The sequence below is a fragment of the Arvicanthis niloticus genome, chromosome 20 (genome assembly GCF_011762505.2).
Source record: "Arvicanthis niloticus isolate mArvNil1 chromosome 20, mArvNil1.pat.X, whole genome shotgun sequence".
Taxonomy (NCBI): domain Eukaryota; kingdom Metazoa; phylum Chordata; class Mammalia; order Rodentia; family Muridae; genus Arvicanthis; species Arvicanthis niloticus.
The window spans coordinates 34,235,344-34,255,799 of record NC_047677.1 but is presented as its reverse complement, the minus strand read 5'-3'; the positions used below and the strand labels follow the sequence as shown (position 1 = coordinate 34,255,799).

At 46.1% G+C, this 20,456-nt stretch overlaps 1 protein-coding gene across 4 annotated transcripts in view; it reads right to left on the bottom strand.

The window, feature by feature from the left end:
* The window catches only part of Rhobtb1 (Rho related BTB domain containing 1), a 125,269-nt gene that overhangs the window by 26,986 nt on the left and 77,827 nt on the right, over positions 1 to 20,456 (bottom strand). For all 4 annotated transcript variants that reach the window (XM_076916935.1, XM_076916934.1, XM_076916936.1 and 1 more), the window contains 2 exons: positions 15,985 to 16,186; positions 15,302 to 15,405 (listed from right to left, as the gene is read on the bottom strand). In XM_076916935.1, coding sequence (XP_076773050.1) covers positions 15,302 to 15,405; positions 15,985 to 16,176 — 296 coding nt within the window. In that variant the 5' untranslated portion in view covers positions 16,177 to 16,186. The remainder of the gene's footprint in view (positions 1 to 15,301; positions 15,406 to 15,984; positions 16,187 to 20,456) is intronic.

The following is a 20,456-nucleotide window of genomic DNA, read 5'->3' as shown; positions in this document are numbered from 1 at the left end:
CAATACTCTCATTGATGTTAAAATGACCCAGTGAATCAAAATTTTTATATGTATCTTAGGATAAAGTTGTTTTTGTTTTTTTCCCCTGTCTTCTTGCCTTAGCTGCTACAAGAAATCCAGTCCCATTATTTCACACTGAAGTCAGTTAAGAGTAAGATTAAGCTTTAACTGTTTAAAGCTTAACTTGCTTTTGTTTAACCCAAGTTGATCTAAATACAAACATGGGAGAAGCCCATTGTGTGCTCTCAGCAGAATTCTCTTGGAAGGTCTTGCCACCTGACGGACAAATTTCCAACAGAGGCTGAGAATCAATGGTCAGAGAGCTGGGGCCGTGGACAGAGATGCCTCTGACGCCTCTTCCCCAAAACCCTCTCCTAACTGGCAATATGTCAACATCCTCTGTGGTGGTCTAAGTACCCACTAAAAGCGAGTCACTATTATTGAGAATGCCGTTGATTCTTTCTAGACTCTCAGCTCCTCCCCTCCCCCCTCACTTTTTTTTTTTTAACCTAGTTGAAGAAGGCAGGAGATGGCCAGCTAAGAATATCTCCAGTTTTGGGCAGGATTCCAGGGAGTTTAGAGATATGCATTCTTGCATGGGGGATACACAGTGTCTGACATAAGCCCGTATTTTTAAATGCCTCCCCTATTTGGAAGGAAGATAAAGAGGAGAGAAGACAGCTTCTAGAAGTTCTGCCTCCGTGGCTCTGGTACTGTTTTGTTTTGTTTCAGTTTGGAGAGTGGGTTTAAAAATAATTGCGGAGGGTGTGAGGAGGACTCGTGCGCAGACTTGGCAGGGTGGGTTGTCTGGAAATGACCTCAGGGTCTATTTTAGTTGTAGAAAGAATGGTAGGCTTTAAATGGAAGCCTCCAGCTTACCTGGGGGTTGAAAACCCAGGAATTCATAGACAAAGCCCTGGGTGTATTGAGCTTTAAACCCCCAAATTTGAACAGTGAGAAGCTGCAGGGGGAGATTTCGAATGTGTATTGTATTGATCTTTATTTTAAAAATTATGATTGGGAGAAATGGGCTTAGTAAACAAAGCCAGAAACACACACACACACACACACACACACACACACACACACACACACGGGCCAAGAATACATCCTTCTGTTCATTGGCACATTGAATGTGTGTGTGTGTGTGTGTTTGTGTGTGTGTGTTTAAGGGAAAAAAAAAAACAAACCAATTTCTTGTTCCGAAGGAAGAAATATCAGTATATTTCTCTTGGGCACTGGCACTTCAAATAATGTCCACAAAGTAATATTTTGATTGTTTTCACTCAAAATTGGTCTAAAGTCAATGTTAGAGCAATTGGGTGTGTCTAGCCTCAGAAAATAGAGACAGGAATGGGAGAAGGACTAACTCACCCAAGACTGTAGGGGCTGAGGTCAACCTTGGTTGTCTCTGTTTTTCTTTGTATGTTGAACAAACCCCAGAACTTTTTTTTTTTTTTTTTCCAGTTCTCTTTTGGCGGAAACACTGGCCAAAGCTAGCACGTGAAGGATTGCTAGAAATGCCCGGGTAAAGTGTGCATGCAAAACCTGGGCTAACCTTTGGTGAAGAATTAAAGAAATCTGAGAAAAGCTATCCTTTCCACATACCTTGTCTGGAGCCAGACTTACCATCGGTCTCAAAAGCTGTTTTTATAAGTACAGAAAAGTAGTGGGAACAAACTAGAGAAGCTATCGGAAGCTTAAAGGCAGTTTAAGGGATACAATTTTTAAGTCCTTTCCTATCACAGAGGGTCCCCCATCTCTGCTGGACCCATCACACCAAGGGGGCTGTGGGCCTGGGTTTTCTTATCCGGTTAAGTGAAAGAAAACTCCCCCGCAATCATCTCTTATCTAAAAACCTCTCGTCAGACCAATTTGACCGGCAAGGCAAACACCAACATATTCCACCTGCTCTCCAGTAGGGAGTAGGGCGGCCATATGCTCTTCTTCCTAGTGTGCTCAGCTCAGGATGGATCTTCTGCAAGACTAACAGGAATTTAGGGATTTAGAAGAAGCCCCATGTAATATTTTCCTAAGTTCTGTATTGGACCGCCATCTTTTAATTGTCCATATACTGAACACTTATTCTGTGTTCAGTATCACCTACCATTGCCTCTACCTACTTAAGTTTTCTAGGAGGCAACCCCCTCCTAGATGTGACGTGATCTTTACCCAGTTAGGGGGTCATAGTCATAGGCAAACAGGCTTTCTTTCCAGTGTACAGTAGTCTGCCTCTAGCCAAGACTCAAGCAAGGAAATCCTGACCTCCACTTTTGGGCCTTCGAGCTCCCAGTTCCCTGCTGATAACTGAGGTAGGTTCTTTCCAGAAACGTTTGCAACCCATTCACATTGACCATACAGCTCTCATGCATTATACTCTGACAGTGTTATGCAAACAGACACATTGAAAACAGCGCAGGGAACGTGGTGGAGGGCTGGAGCATGTGGCTCTGGGTTTTAGTAGGGGGAGCAGCCTGGGTATATGAGATGTGGAGGGAGTTGTCAGAGATGGTGCACACGACCGGGCTGGAGATGGATGGCTGGGGAAGCTTGAACTTATGGAGGATGGACAGGCCTGTTGGGGGGTGGGGGAGCGCCTGGTTAGGAGTTCTGGGGAGAGCAGGGCTGAACCATGCAGGACCCCGGATGTGAGCGGAGAAATCAAGCCAATACTTTACCAAGAGCAGTGAGGCTTCTTTAAGTACAGATGTTATGTGGGGGAAACTGTCAAAACATCCTGAAATATATCCAGATTTGGGAGCAATTAGCATGCGTGACTACTTCTTCCAAGATTTGTAAATGCAGTTTTTACCAGGAAGTGACAGTGTTAAATCTGGCTCCCTCCACCCAACAGAAATCTGGCTAAAACAAGGCATGCTCTTAAGAGTGGGCAAGCAGCGTCCACAGCCCACGGGGTTACCAGGGGCTGCAGACAACAGTAGAGACGGCCGGTTCCTCCACCCGAGTGCAAATGGTACAGCAGTTAATGGCCATACCAACCAAAGTGGTCGCTATTATCATGGTTAATCTTGCTCACTAATGAGGATTTAGAAGGGCAGATCTCTGAGTTTAACTGGGGGATGGGGGTAGGATACCCACCCTAATACAGATGGGGGGCTGGGGCCTCAAACTAGATAAACCCGAGAAACCAAGTTGAGCACCAGCATCCAATTCTCTCTGTCACCTGACTGTGGACATTCTTGTCATCACAGCTTGAGCCGCAAAGCTGCTGTGGCGGACTGTGTCTTCAAACTGTGAGCCCAAACAGACTCTTCCTCTGTTAAGTTACTTTCTGTCAGTAAGAGTAGTTCTGTTTAGGAGTTCTGCAGCAGCTACTATTGATCAGACCTTCCCCCCCCCCACCCCACCCCCCGCCTGCCCCGTCCCCTACCACCCAGACTTGTTCTACAGAGAGATCTTATACTTCATGTAGTCATAATCAGACGCAGAATGAGAGTGAAGTTGAGTGAAAGCCCATCAGCCTATGGCAACAAATGGTCTCAAAAGCCTCACTTAACGCCTGGCTGACAAACAAACAAACAAATACAACAATAACCCCACCTCATCTTCCTTGAATGGCAGTGGGAGGGAAGCCAAAGCGATTGGCGTCTCCCAACTCCCAACAGTTTTTGCTCTCTGGTCCTCGTTACTTTTCCTCAAAGCTAAAACCTGGAGAAGCTGTAAGGTCAGTAGCGGGTCCAGGAAATCCTCCGTGCCTGGCAGTGCCGGGTGGAAGGTCTCTTTGATTAATGGCCAGGACTCTTAGGAAGTGAAACTGTCAACCAGACACTGTTTCTGAGCATGATGGGAAAGAGAGATTTTCTGTCCAGACTTCTCAGCAATCCTCTTGAGTCTGTGAGGTCCACGGGGCTAGCTCCATGCCTCATCCTGTCTCCATGGGCAGTCATCTACATAGCAGTGACAGCCCACTGCATACCAGGCTGTCTTGGAGACACTGGGAACAACTGTCCTGGCTGTCTATCTTTCATCATGCCTGCCCAGGGAAGGATAGATACAGCTAGAAACAGAGAATTGGATGATAGGTAAAGGGCCAATTAGAACACGGAACAAAGAAAGGGGGCGGCGGGGCGTGGGTAGGGATGGGCAGAGCTGCTGAAGGTGAGACCTCTGAGGAGGGCCTCTCTGGCGTTCATGGTCCAGTAATAACTGAAGAAAGGGAGGGGCCAGATATGTCGCTGTGGGGACAGAAGACTTCAAAGCCACAGCTAGTGCAAAGACGAGGCCCCAAAACAGGCATGCCTCAGATGCTTCCCTGAGGGAAGAGGCACATTGCTAGTGTACAGTGGGGAGGAAGAAGACAGAGAGGAAGCAGAACCACAGAGAGGCTGAGGTGGGAAGACTCTCAGGGGTGGGTGGGTGGCTTTGGCTTTTGCCGAGCTGCTGGGCTCCCGAGTGGAGTTTCTGAGTGGAATGCCATGCTATAATTTCTAGTTGAATGAGCTGATGTCGGTGTTAGGATGGTCTCTGATTAAACTGGTGATGAAGTGGCCAAGGGTCAGGGGTCAGGAAGGGAAAGTTCAAGCAGAGAGCAGGGGGACTGGAGAAGAGCAGAACCCAAGATCGGTGGTGACATCCTCACTTGGCATTGGGAGGAGAGCACAGTGTTGATAGTATGGGGGACAATCTGTAGAAGGTTGTGCTGACAGGGCTTGAATGGTCAGGTCCAGGATGGGACCAGGTGGCACAAAAAAATGTCGGGCTTTTACTCAGCAAGCTTACCACAGCACTGTTATAATGTTATAACCGCTAATTGTCCACAGTACCAGGAGCTAGCCCATTTTCAGGATTACCCCCACAGTGTTCACAAGATTGGGTTTTACAAATACCACCATTGGTTTTCAAAGGCCTGTGAGGTACCCGAAAACACAACACTACGGGTACACAGATGTCTGCAGACTTCCAGTCTAAAAGAAACGAAACTAGGCTAAATGAAGTCGGGCAGAATGTGAGTCCTTACCATTCTTCAGACTATTGTTCCTGGAAGCCCGCCACGGGATGTCTTGGGGACATGAACAGAGGTTAGCCAGTTAATATGCTTTCTTAAAAATTACTTGAATTTGTCATTAAAAATCCATTGGCTGCCTTCCTAACTCCTTGGGAGGAACAATGGCTGCAGGATTCTCTTCTAGGAGTGAGATTCTCTCCAGAAGCCAAAGAAATGTAAAGGAAGGGAACAGGTTGCTTTTTGGGTTAATTCTAGGAGATTACAACTAGATTAAGGCTCAGAGATGCCCTCAATTACAAAGACCATCTTGCTTTTAAACACACACACACACACACACACACACACACACAAACAAACACATATACACCACAGACACAGACATACAACACACACAGACAGGCACATACACATATACACACAAACACAGACACACATATATATACCACAGACATACATATAGACACAAAACCACACACACACCATAGACAGGCACACATAAGTATACACAGATACACACACAGACACACATATCACAGACAGACAGACACACAAAGCAAACGTACACCCCACAGACAGGCACATACAAATATACAAAGACACACAGACATAGACACAGACACAGACACACACACCCCATAGACAGACAGACATGCAAAACACACACATATCACAGACAAGCATACACAAGGACACACAGAGACATAGACACACACATACACCACTGATAGTCTGTCTTGCTTTTAAACACACACACACACACACACACACACACACATACCTTATAGACAGACATACAACACACACAGACAGGCACACACAAATATACACAGATGCACAGAGAGATAGATACACACATATACCACAGATAGACAGATAGACAGACAGACAGACAAAACACATACACTATAGACAGGCACACACAAATATACATGGACACAAAGACATAGACACACACACCCCCACAGATAGCCAGACAAATACACAAAATATACACACACCCATAGTCAGGCACACACAAACATACACAGACACAGATACACACACAGACACGTACATATCAAGTAAATGAGTCTGAAGCCAGAGGGGTAGATTTAAGAGACACTTCACTATTTTCTCTGTTTTATTTCTCTTCCTGCAGCCTAGAAATGTGTCTTTGGTGCAGTTTTCTGGGCTGGGACAGAGGTTTGAAGGGAAGGCTGTAGCACAGTTCCTGGCTCACTTTAGGAATGTGTGAGTGGTATTAAGAGTTGCTGGTAGGTTATTCAACTTTCCAAGAAGAATATCTGAGAATGTTTTGTGTAGCAGACAGGACCAACTAGACAAATAATGGAAACGTCTTTAAAATCCACCCAGAAAAATACTTGTGGGTGGGAGTCGGTAAGGGAGGGATGATGTTCCCTTTTGGGTCACAGCTGTGTCCTATGGTCTGTCATTTCTGAAAGACTGTAGTTTCTAGAATGACTGACCAGAGTTATTCAACAGTTTCCTGCCTTTGACCCAGCTACGAAAGAAAAAAAAAACACTGTGGCTTGGAATCTATTTCCTCATTAGAAAACCCCAAAACAGAACAACCCAAAATTGGTGGGTTTTTGTTTTTTTAATTCCGCTTACTCCATTTTGAGAAGTTAGTGCCAGGCGGTGGTGGCACACACCTTTAATCCCAGCACTTGGGAGGCAGAGGCAGGCAGATTTCTGAGTTCATGGCCAGCCTGGTCTACAGAGTGAGTTCCAGGACAGCCAGGGCTACACAGAGAAACCCTGTCTCAGAAAAACAACAACAACAACAACAAAAAACAACAAAAAAAGAAAAGTTAGTGTTACAAATTTGAACCTCTTTGTAAAGCTTGCAGTTAGTAAAGGAAAAAAAAAAAGTTCAAAGAAGGTGACCACCTTTCTCTCTGCCCATCCACTCAGCATCCTGACTGTGACACTTGTGGGGTGTCTCTTGGCTCTAGCTACTTTACTGGCCAAGCTACCAGGTGACAGCCTTCCTGGCCACTCGACAATCATCTCTGCTCATTTGGACTATGACAACTGTTGTAGAAATTATTCTAACAAAACTCAGGGAACTGACACTCAAAAAAGAAGTGGCCTTTAGTTGGAAAGTCAGCCATATTGATACAAGTAAATCCCCTTTTCAAGAATATTCATGAGGACCGTGATAATAGCTAATTCAAACAGCAAGGACAGGCAAGTTCTGGTGACATGGTTTGTTTGTCTAGAGCAAGATGAAGCTTTAAAGAGAAGATGAGACCCAGAATGGAAAAACAAACAAATGGTGCACCCTATTCCTCAGCTCCACACCCGGGTTCTCACTTCTCTCTCACACACACCCTAGGTTTCTGCTACGTGTTCCACGTCGTGAGCAGACGGCTATATAGAAGACAGAAGAGATGGAAACCTCTCACGGAACTGAGTGTTTGCTATCTCACTGTCATGGGTACCCAGAGAGACAAACCTTAGGGAAGAGAGGAACATGAACACAGGGTAAGCATGGTCCCTGTGACCGGGCATCGAGCCTCTGGGCTGGGAGCTCTCAGTCTGGGAGAAGAGGACCAGCATGGTTCTGTGTGACAGGAGGAAGGTGGTCCCTATCCTTAAATTGGAGGGTCTGTAAATCCCATTTTCTTTATCAGCTCCCAGGGCTTAAGGTCTCCCTTCCACCCCCATCCCCCACCCCATCTTAAACTCTATGGAGATAAAGTTGAAATATGTTAACCTTTCAATATTCATCTGTCTTATTTTATTTTGGTCGGTTCTGACACCTCTATTCCCCTTGAAGCTGTGGCCGTGCTTTAAGGTAACCCCTCAATTACACCTGAGTTTGTGTAGCTTGGTAATCTACTCGGCTTCTTGTGGTTTGGATGTGGACCCGAGTCTCCTAGGCTCACTTGTTCGATCAATGGGTCCCCAGCGGGTGAGGTTACTTTGGAAGAAGAGGGAACATCTGCCTGTGGAAGTGTGTCACTGGAGAGTCAGACTTAAGGTGGAGGAAGTGGGACACTGGGGGTGGAGCTTTAGGTAAAGGAAGTGGGTCACTGGGGGTGGGGCTTGATGATCTGTAGCCGGGCCCAATTTCCTGTTTGCTCTCAGCTTCCTGACCGCAGACACAATGTTAGCATCCACCTGATGCTTCCATGGTTCACTAGGTGGGCTGCATCCCTTGTTGGACCACGTGAGCCAAAGGAAACCTCTCCCTTCCTCCAGCTGCCCTTGTCTGCTTGTTCGTCTCAGCAGCGAAAGATAGAACCAATCTATCCTCTCTAGGCGACCAGCTCATAGCTTGTAGACTTCTATGGAGTCACACAGCATCTGCGCCTTGCTACTCTGTGCCTACTCGCCAGAAGTTCTCATTCTCGTCTTTCCCTTCTGTGAGGCTTGAGAAAGAACGAGGTCACAGTTCTCTCGGAGAATGATGACCTACCTATAGCCGAGGGTCACCTGCTTCATGACCACCCAAGAACTGGCCAGCACTGGCTGGTTTATCTCACTTCAGAATTTTATAAGAAGCACCACACTGAGGTCTGGGTTCACAGACCTGGGGTCTTGTTCTAAGGCCACAGTAGAGTTCAGTTCCTTGCGTTACAGGAATAAGTTAATAGACCCCTTGGTACAACCATGAGAGAAGGATGCTCTGGGTGATGTTCTGTATAACTTCCTCTTTACCATCTGGTGTCTGTTTATAAACCCTGCTGTCAGGGCTAGGGACTGGAGAAGAGCACAGTACCTGTGTTTGGGTACAAAACTCAGGGAAGAACCAAAATACTCAGCAACCCAGATGAGTGATACTTTTTTTTTTTTTAAATTAAATAAACCCACGGTCCATAAGGCATCAACATTTTAAACAAAGGCCAGATCAGTAGCAGAACCACAGAGAACTTGAGGCAGGAGAGAGAAAAAGGCAAGCTAAGGGTGGCTCTGTCCCTAAGACAATTTATATTTCCAGCCCAAGGTACTCATTCATTTTGTCTTGTCCTGACCTCAGCCAACCTTCTCCTGACATATCTGTGGTATAACAGGCTGTTTGCCATGCTGAAATCACCCAGAATGTTCCTGGACAGAACAGGCAAACTCAAAAGACTCTTCCACAGATTCGCCCACTGTTTCTTCCATTTCTCTTGTTATTGGCTATAAGCTTGGCCAAAGACACAAACACTGGGCTAACAGAGTCTTGAATATTTTAAAGAGCCTCCAATAGGCACTGGAAACTGAGTGTATCCAAGCCATATCTGATTTCATGGACTTTTAACAAGAAACCCAATCCATCTTATCTAAACAGACACCCAGAAACCGCTGCTCTGATTAATGTTATCATTTAAAATATACACTGTACTCCTTGTAGGGGCAAACAGAGCCTGAGAGAAATCTGTATAAAAGTGCAGCATGCCATAAATGAACCCAATTAGGCTGTAAATAATACATAGAACTGCCGGTGAGGGGGGCAGTTATGGTGGTTCTAAATTGCTCAGTTAACTGTTTTGGAGGAAAAAAATGGCCCCCTCCCCAGTTATCCAGAATTACCACTTCTCAGGAGCTGGAAAGATGGCTCAGTGGCTATAATGTTTGGCATAAAAGCATGGAGGATGGAGTACTGATACCCTGAACCCATGTAGATGCCACATGGGTGTGGTCGCTTGATGATAATCCCAGCACTCAGAAAGCAGAGACCCGGGATCCCTAGAGTAAATTAATTGGCTAGGGAGATTAGCTGTGTTGGTAAACTTTGGATCCGACAGAGAGACCCTGCCTCAAAGAGTCAGTTGAAAATGATGGACACCACTCTCAGGCCTCCATGTGCAAATGCCCAGTATGCACACACAGGTGCATATGCACCTGTATACACAGGTGCACACACAGGTGCATATGCACCTGCACACACAGGTGCACATACACACATACGCATTTATGCACACCACACACATACATATACAAATATACATTTATGCCTACCATACATACACATATACATGTACACATTTATGCACACCATATACACATATATGTCCATACACATTTATGTATACCATACACACATATACATATTCAGATGTAGACATTTATGCACAACACACATACACACACACATATATATATGTACATACACATTTATGCACATCAAACACACACACACACACACACACACACACACACACATTTAAAGCTTTCAATGTGTTCACAATTGGCTGCTTCGGGATGCACGGATTATCTGCCTCGGGTAAGGAGACTACATGAAGCTCTGGGGCATCCCAGCTGGAGAGACTGGAGAATGCTGCTTTTCATTGTCCACACAGACAGTGTGAGACATATGAGACCAAGAGGAAGTGGCCAGTGAGCCTGCCATCTAGCCACATTGTGAGCCACGAATGAGGGGGTGTGTGGCTTTGCAGTTTGCCAGACCAGGAAGGAAAACTCTGCTCAGCTCTGTTGCAGCTGCTTGACCTTGGCCCTTCCTGTAGCTGCTTCCTCAACTGTGAAATGAGCTTACTTCGCAGGGTCACCACCACAACAAGGCTGGATAGGATATGGAGGGCACTGGGCAGGAGCTCAGATATCTGGGGCTGCTCAGCTTAGGCTGTAGTTATTGTTGACCCCTTTAGCATCACAGGATTTTAGCATCACCTGACCCCAGGGAAACAGCCAAGGAAACAGTGACATCTGCAGTTACTTACACGTGCTTGGCTTGGAGGAGAGGGATGGAGCATCCCACATCCCCTCCTAAAGGTACAACTCGTCCCATTTGCTGAACTTTTCAGGTGCCCACCGTCAAAGTGTGACCTGTCATTCTCAGGGATGAGTGATACCCCTTTAAGAGGCTCTTCACTGCCAAGAAAAGAACGGCTTGTGACAGTCATGGTTACTATGTATGGGTTTTGTTCTTGACATTTGAAAAGATCCAGAGAAGAGCTTTAAAAGTTCATCCAAAAGTGGATGGTGCTCCGGAGGAAGGACTCCCCCTCCCCCATCAGCTGTTGTGCTGGGATGGGCGACTTGCCTTCCTGAGGGCAAAGGAGCCAGAAACTAAACCATAGGTAACAATGCCAGTCAACAATTGCACAAATACGGAGGAACAAACAGAAACTTTGCTCTCCAAGGTGGGGTGGTTTTCAGCTGCATCCTGTTTAAATGAGATAGAGGTGTCTTGATGTAGGAGAGGCAGTAGGAGGCTTGAGTCCTTGAGAGCTACAGGTGAGACTGCCCTTTGAGACTCAGGACTGGGAGCCAGGGCAGTTCCTCACCCAGTGGTGGGGAGAACACTTGCCTCCTAGGGTTCCCCCAGGGATGGGTTACCTGATGTTGGCAGAGGTGCCGCATTGTCTGAGATCTAGGAAGACCGTTAATACACTGGAGCTATCTTTTCTAGTTGGCAAAGTGGGGGCGGGCACAGGGTTAAACAGTAAACCACAGAGAGAGCAGTGGCCTTCTGTGTATGGTTAAACCATGTCAGAAAGTTTTCAGATTCAAGTTGGCCAGCTGCCTGCCACTGATTCCTATTAGACCCGCTGGATTGTTCTAGAAACCAGACCCTTCTGCTCAGGGAGTACTGGAGGGGGTAACATGTGAGCTTCCTGCATGTTGAGAAGCAGAAAAAGCCAGAACTGAGGTCTCCAAGGCATCCGGACACGAGTCTGGTTTCTCTCACTGTCACCCTGGGAATGCAATCAATTATTTTAACAAGGGTCCAAATGCCTTGGCGTGTAGACCAAGTGCCTCAAAGTTTATGGTGGTTGCTTATCTTGTTGAACTGTGTGGCTCACACCAAGTGCAGTAAAAAAGCAAAAGCAAAACTGAACCAAACCAAACAAAACAAACAGGTTTAGGGACTGAGACGTGAACGGTTCAGTGCACAAGAACACTTCTTATACAGAGGGACCTGGGTTTGGTTCTCTGCTCACCACAATCTGGAACTCCTGTTCCAGTGGATCCGACACCCTCTTCTGAATGCTGTGAATGCACACATACATTCAATTGTGTGCACTCGTGCACATGCACACACTACACCAAAATAGGCGTCTACATCAAAGTGATTAGCTGAAGCTGCAATTATGCTTTCTCTTCCACAAATAAAACTGAAAAGGGAAGCCACTATGAAGTAAAATGGCTCTCTTATAGCAATGGGGAGAGTTGGCCAAAGCTCTCCACAGAATAGAGAGGGTCAAAATGTGCTCCCAAATTTTCCTACAAAGTGTAGTTTTCTGAGCACCGAACCAATATGGCATCACATTTTAAGCATTTCCTGAAGATACTGGTGGCAGAGATGGGGTAGGAGTAGTTTTCTAGGTTCTAAGTCTCTCCTGCAGTGAGTGGGGTCTGTGGCAGCAGGCCAGGAGGCAGTGGGCATGGGTGGGTAGGGACTGAGGAAATACCAGGTAATACCAGGCAGGTAGCAGGAGGGCCCCTCATAGGAACCAAGGGCCCAAGCAGGCATGGTTCCTGTTGCTGTTTCAGTGGGAACAGGGTGCAAGTGACAGAACCTTAATGGACCCTGAGCCGTTGAGGCCCAGGGAAGGAGCAGTTTGCTTTGTTGGGAGTGAGAAGACAGGCAACCCTAGCTCTGTTAGGTGGGCAGCACAAGGCCCACTGTACCCTTGTGAGATTGTGGGGCAGTTGAAGTCTTACGAGAGCAAAGCAGCTTTTGTCAACGCCATGCAAATTCTGCTTAGCGGGCCACACACCACATTGTCTCAAACACAAACATGTTTCTGAGTGTGACTGGTCTACCCGGATACCTCACTGAATGTATCCCGTGCCTCTTCCTGCACAGGTACCTTCTTAGGACTAGGATTCTAAAAGTCCTTCACACCAGTCGTGCCCACTTTTCCTTTCTTTAAAGACTTCATTTCCAATGGATGCTTCTTTAAGACCATAGCTGTAGACCTGCGTGTTTGGTGAGTGCAGTTGGGTCTATTTGTTCTTTGTGTGTGTGTGTGTGTGTGTGTGTGTGTGTGTGTGTGTGTAGAACAACGTGAGGCAAAAAAAAAAAAAAAAAAAAAAAAAAAAAAAACCCAAACAAAACCAAAAAAGAACTTCCCCCCCACCAAAACAGAACGGAAAAGAAAATCCTTGAGATAACATTACATTAAACATTAGTGGGAAGAGAAAAACAAAACAAAACAAAATAAAATAAGACACTCCAAAACTCAAACCGAACCAAACCCAAACAATATCAAAAGCTCTAGGACATTCAAGGAAAGCTGTCTACCTTGCCAGCTACAAGATCAAAACATTCTGCTATGGAGCGGGGGCATGACGGTGACTAGAGAGAGGGAAGACTACTTGAAATGCTGAGGAAAAGTGTCATGGGATGGCTCTCACCCCTCCCCCAAGCAAACCCCCCCCCCCAAAGACATTGATATCGTGGATGGCCTAATTGTTATGGATCATTTCTGAGGAGAGGCCAGACATATAAGAGAGGGCTGGGCTACAGAGGTGACTCAGCCAGTAAAAACCCCTTCTTGCCTCTAAGCCTGATGATCTGAGCTCACATTCCAGGACCCAGGTAGTAAAAGAAGAGAGAGCCGACTCCCTCAAACCTCCATATGGCATGTGGTGACATGCACGTACAAGCACAGGTACATGGAGCTGGGCCTGCACTGGAGTCAGATATAGAGTGGGGGCCTCGCTCCTCATGTGCTGACCTACGTGTGGTAAACTAGGCAGCCCTGTCTAAACTCAGTGTGTCACGAAACAAACCAACAAGACGGGCACTGGGAAAGAGAATTTTAAGGAGGGAGGTTGACAGGGATTGGAGATCGTAAGCGAGCCTGTGGGGTTGAGGGTAGTCAGAGCACCTCATAAATACATGTATGAACTTATCAAAGAACAAAAGTGAGAAATTATGTTTGCTTCTCTGCCCTGCTTTTTTGACGTTTCCTTGAACAAACCGGGGTAAATCTCAGAGTCTCTGCACCTCCCCCCCCCACCTCCCAATAATATGCTTCTAACAGTCTACCTCATTATTTTAGATACACTGAAAAAGTTAGCAGGTTTGTAGTCCCAGTACTCTGGAAGCTGAGGCAGGGGGGTGGAGCATTCAAAGCCAACATGGGCTATAGGGTGGGACTCTGTCTCAGGAAAGAAAGGACAACAGAAAATGGCTCAGTTGTTAAAGGCACTTGAGGCCTAGTCCCATGACCAGTGTGTGATGTTTACACCCCCCAGAGTGGGAAGAGACACTCAAACCTAGCAAACTGTCTCCTGACATCCATATGTTACTCTGTTGTAGTCGTTTACACAGCAAAGCGAGGTTAATTAATTATTAATTAATTAGCGCAATCCAGAAAGGAAACAAAAGAAATGAAAAGAATCCTCAGTTTACCAACTGCTGTTTGCTGTTCTGACTACACATGAAGAAGGAAGGCTACACAGCACCTTCCAAACAAAACTGACCTGTCTCCTGTCACTGGAGGCATTGCAAAGCTCACCCTTGTGGGAGTGGCTTGTCAGGGACCTCCCAGGGCTGGAGAGTGGGCAAGCTTCCGGAATGTTTTATCTTTTATCACTAGGTGGGAGTGTGTAATCTGGCTCTCTGAGGTCACATGGCATTGGATGTGAGGGAAGGACAACCAAACAATGCTACTACCCCAGTCTAACAGAAATGATGCAGGCCAGTTTACAATGGAGGAGGATTAGGAACCCCCCTCCTCGGGAACTGTGTAAGAGGTCTCAGCTTGTACTGGGAGATGGTGACTAAGACGGTGCTGATTCTTAATGGAAGGAATTCTGACTTTGTTCCTACCCATGTAAGTTTCCTTCCCGGTTTATCTTCCCTTTACTGGGTTTTTCCTTTTCTCTTTGAGTGAAAAAGTAAAACAAAACAAAAACCCAAAATGAACAACAAACACCCCCCCCCCAACAACAACAACAAAACAACACAAAAACCCAAAAATCCAACCCAGAGGTGAATGTTTCCCTTCATTTTGGAATCAGGCCCCAAGAAGGGCTTCTCGGATTTTTTTCTTTCTTTCACGAGTGACCTTGAAATTGAAATAAGAAACGTTTTTTCAGGTAATGTGTTCTAAAAGAGTCATTGCCATGGACGAAGGCAAACAGTAACTCGACTCTGAACTGGGGGACCAGACGATTAGGATACTTGTCTCACAAATCTCCGAGCTTGGCTAACTCGGGGTTTCAAAAACGGACTTTAGGAGTTACGAGGAAAAGTTTGTCCTCCTCACCAGGAAACAACGCGGTCCATTTATTCCTTTCCTAGTCACAGCCTGGAGCCCAATTCATCATCGCAAGGCTGCATGATCTGGCTGCCATTAATTTCCTGACCCTCTCTGGATAGGGAAAGGAAACCCCGTGTAACCACCCGTGCCCCCGGCCTTCTTTTACCTGCCGTATGCGAACCGCCTGTCTTTGTGGTGATCTCCAAAAGTGTCCCAAAGCCTGAGGGAGATGCTCACTTCATCAACGACATCCCTGGACCGCTCCAGGACCTGTAAGAGGCAGAAAGGAAGAGCATGAGGAAAGGAAGAGTGAGAGGGAGGGAGGAAGGGAGGGATATGCTCAAGTGTTCTTTCTGCAGGGGCATCCCCTCGGGCCCTTCTACTGTCTGGTGGGACACAAGACAAAATTCACTGTCTCTGTCACATGACTCAAATCTCCTTTGCTGTACCACAGCCACGCCCTCAAGTTTGTCCTTTGATTTTTTGCTTTCTTTTTTTACTGGCACCAAGCAGGTCACTTCTGCTTTAAATATGCAATATAGCCACCTGCCTTATTTATTTGAACCAGACTAATAAAGAAGAAACAATAGTGATGGCCAAAGTATTCTTTTAAAATTTTGCTCCTTCTTTCTTTCTTTGCTTCCTTCCTTTTCTTTATCCCAAGCTAACCTTAAATTTCTCCATCCTCCTGCCTCAGTTTCTTGAGCACTGGGCTCGGAGGTCTGTGCCACCATCACAGGCAAATTAGTATTTGGTCCAGCTTTTTCTGTCCTTGAGGAGGCAGGGTCTCAAGTAGCTCAGGCTGGCCCCGGACTGGTTGTATAGTTGAGGAGAAACCTGTTACCTTACCTCCTGGCAGACACGGTACTGGTCAATGGCCCACACGGTGGGCACATGGGTGGCCAGAAGCTGGTACTGTGTCAGGGTGGTGTTGCAGGCCCGGGCACAGATGAGGCGCGTCTTTCCCACGGCGTTGTCGCCCACGACCACGCACTTGATGGTCTCAACGTTGGGTCGTTCGTAGTCCATGTCAGAGTCCATTTATAAAGCTCTGTAAGAGGACGGTGGATGCCACGTTAGAGAGGCCAAGGTTTTCCACAGCAACCTGCAATGGTTTGCCTTCATCCAGCCACGTCCTTGGAGGTGCCCGGGCACAGGCAAGAAGTTTGGAAGCGAAACTCAAGCTTTCTTTTTATATCACACTAGAACAAAAACACCACACTGTTATTTTGACCCTGGACAGTTTATTCCGGCGAACGTGTTATTTTCTCTTTGCTTTTCTCTAAACATAACCTGCCTACTGCAGACCCGTCCCAGGCACTGCTGGCTCGCAGCCATAAGCAGTAGCCACAATGTGTTGGCCAGCTAGTGATCCTGGTCACCTGTAAGGTGCAGTTTTGACACTGGGCCTTTGGCTGCCCAAGAAATACAGTCATTTGTCTGGCCACAATCTTTAAACTACCAAGGCATTTGGAAGTCACATGCAAGCTTATAAAGGCTACGGTGACTAAGAGAAAAATCAAAGCAAAAACCGAAGACCTTGCCTGATGGGAAGCTCTGGGTTGGATTGTGCCGCGCTAATGAAATTAACTCGAGTCCATTCACTCACTGTTTATGTTGACCGTACAGACACAACAATGGATTCTCAAGGGAGCTCACCAGAGTTAGCTAGCTATAAACAAACAAACTAACAAACCAAAAACCACATTCCCTTCCCTTTCGGTTTCCGCCAAGGAATCTGGAGCACAGGTTGAAGGAGGACACTACCAGAAAGACAAAGCGCTTGAGACTTTCCTGAAATACCACTGTGTGTGCTTGTATGTATGAGTGCATGTGTGTCTGTGTGTGTGCGTGCATGTGTGTGTGTGTATATGCATGTGTGTGTGAGTGTGTGAAGCGATAGTTGCAGACCCAGTATGGTGGCTCATAACTCCGGTTTTTGTCGGATTAAGGGAGGAAGAGTGTTAAGCTCAAGGCTAGCCTGGGCTATGCACCAATAGCAGGCCTCTCAAAACACAACCAAAAGAGCAGGGTCTCAGGAGAAAGAAGGAGAGACAAAAAGAAGAAGACACGCTGCTGTTACTTACAGCTACATTTTCCGGAGCCAGGCTCTCCACACAGAGGAGAGCAGCTATCTCACTGTGGGCAGGAGGCTGTCAGATTTCTGTGAGTCGTAACTGGCCCTTTGAGGAAGTCTAACAAACTGGTCATGTGGTCATTTTCAGAGCTGATAATTATTTTACCAGCTGTGGTGAAAAACAAACAAATAACCAAAAAAAAAATTAAAAAAAAAAAAAAAAAAAAAAACCAAAACTGAAACAAAAAACAAAATAAAAAATCAAAACCAAAACAAAAACAACAAAAGAACCCCAAAATTGAACAAAAACAACTCCCCTCAAAACTCCTCCAAAAAACATACAAACCAAAACCAAAAAGGTGTTCAGAGGAAAGAGCCTCATACCTGATTGAGACCCAGTAGAGCTGAATTCAACTGACTTGCAGAAAGTCATTCTTTACATGATAAAGTCAAGAGATAGAGCTGGGCGGTGGTGGCGCCCGCCTTTAATCCCAGCACATGGGAGGCAGAGGCAGGTGGATTTCTGAGTTCAAGGCCAGCTTGGTCTACAGAGTGAGTTCCAGGATAGCCAGGGCTACTCAGAGAAACTCTGTCTCGAAAAACCAAAACCAGAGAGAGAGAGACAGAGAGAGAGAGAGAGAACCAACGCACAGATTGTCATCTCACAGTTGGATCTTGACTAAAGGTGAAGAAGTTCTGAAAGTGCCGTCTGTCTGTCAACCACAGTGTTGTCAGAGGCAGCTATGAAAGCTGAGGCTGGAGAATGGCTTTTCAGGAAGGTTTTGAGGAGGCAGGTGTGTGATGGTCTGGGTCAGAATTTGACTTGTGATTTGCGTCGCACCAGGAGGCTGAAAATAGACAGCCATTGCCCACCTGCCCATATTTTGAAAAACAAACAAACAAACCAACAAACATCTTGAGGACAAAAACAGAAGTCTAATCCTGATGATCAGCCGGCTGTGGTGGCCCCCTAAGATTCTGTCTTAACTTCAATGGCATTTTTATTCCCTTGTCTAACAGAGAAACATGTGGCAGGAGCTTGCTTCTGGCATTGGATGGATGATTCTTCAGCACCTCCTGGGGATTATCACCTGTGTCTAGAGTCCAAAGATAAGATTGTTAAATCACCCAATGGCTGCCATAGGGGCATCAAGAGTCATGTGACTCAGTCACCAACATGGTGAGAGGGTGGAACCTTGGTGCCTGAGATGGAGTGACTTTGAATTCCCAATATCAATTTTCTCCCTGTCCCTTCGATGACTGGGTGGGGTTTACTTCCTGGGCCTTGTTATTTTCCATCAGTTCAGAGGGAATCATGGCAGAATCCATCTCCTACGCTCAGTGAGAGAGCTGAGTAGATTGATGTGTAAGTCCTGGGTATGGTGGGGGGTTCTGTGATGAGGAAGACGGGTTCTTTCAAACAAGCCAATATCAACCTCAGAGGTAAACCTACACACTTAATCCTGACAGAGATCTCCCCAAAGGAAGGATTTTCATAAGCACTGACTCAAGGATAACTCACTGGAGACCGAGGAATGTAAACTCAAGATGAGGAATAGCTGACCTCATATTTACTCAGTAATTTACATCTCTGGAGTTTAGCCATGTGCTAATGTGCACTACACTTGTTCCATAAGCCGTTCCTAAGTGTGCCCTAGTGTAAAAGTAACTTTTATTTGCCAGATGTAATTGTCATCTCCTAGACTGCCTCTGTTGACCTAGGTCTAGTCCTGGAAGCTTCTAGACTCTGTACAATCTTATCTAGGCCTAGAATGGTTTTGGACTATGATATGAGACTTGTTGCTGAATAAGCTCACCCTGTCTGTCTGGTCAACTCAGCTCTTCTGGCTGAAACTCCTCTCCAAGCTGACTGATTCAACCTGGCTTCTCTTGGCTTCTCCTGAATTGCTCTGCTTAATCTCAAACTGACTCTGGCAGTCTGTTCTAATCTCCTGGCTCCTTCTCATTCTCTGGCTCCTTCTGTCCTCCCTGTGTCTAGCTTGTTCTCTCTGCAACCTGTCTCTGTACAACAGTGCTGGTAAGTTTACCATCCTTCCTTCTCCCTGCACTGTTCTCTCTCTCTAAGATTTATTTATTTTGTATCTGTAGGATCCCATTACAGATGGTTGTGAGCCACCATGTGGTTGCTGGGTATTGAACTCAGGACCTCTGGTAGAAGAGTCAGTGCTTTTAACCAGTGAGCCATCTTTCCAGCCCCTGCACAGCTCTCTTAAGTAGTTCTTGTGAGACTTGGGCATATCCTATTCTGCCAAACCTTTCTCTGATTCGTCACTTTGTCTGCCACTCATTTAGACATCACTTTCAAACACGAGTGCTTCCTTCTACAAACTAACTTCACCTTCATTGTTTGGGATTAAAGGTGTATGCTAAGGGTGTGTCTGTATTCCAGCCTGAGGGATAACAGGAGTGTGCCAAGGCTGAGCCACATCACAACTAGAAACAGAGTTTTCTGGTAAACAGCATAATCTTGGGGTTCACAATGTGAACCCCAAGAATATCCTGCAACATCCTCTGACCCAAGGGTCCCCTCTTTGGAATTCTCTCCCCCCCCCCATCTACCTCAAGTCATTTCTCTTTCTAGGGCAGTTGCCTTGCCCACCCTAAGTTCTTGATTATGATGGTTTCTGTGGTGCCTGATTTCTCCCTATAAAGCAGGCTCTTAAGAAACTGTGACCTCATGACCTTAGAGTCTAGGCTCTATGATCCCACATTGAGGGGAAACCCCAGAATGGGCCTGTTTGCTTCCAAAAGGTGCAACTCGGTGTATGATCACATATTGGGTTCAGATGAGGCTGTAAGAGTCCTTAACCATTGAGAAATTCAGATCTGAGGGAGTGTGGGGCTCACGGAAGATATTCCACTATGGGTTCCTTCATTAATTTGGAGCAACCACTATTGGGGTGTGATGTCTTTCTCATCATTACTTCCTCTGTCTCTCCTGAAACTGTTTTTCTGGGAGCAGCGTTCGTAGAAGCAGACTTTGAAGCTGCTGGCTCTCTGCACAGGTAACTTCCTGTGAGAAACAAATAACCCATAAGAAATCATTTAGGTCTACAGCTAGCAAAAATACCAGCAGAGCAAAGATTCTGGTATTTGAGGAATCTGTTCTGAAGAACAACTGGGGACTTCCTATTATTGACAGGAAGTGCCGGAAATTGCACAATTGCGACTAAAGACAGCTCAGCTTCCATTCTGCAGAGAGTGCCAGGCTCAACTCTTGGGC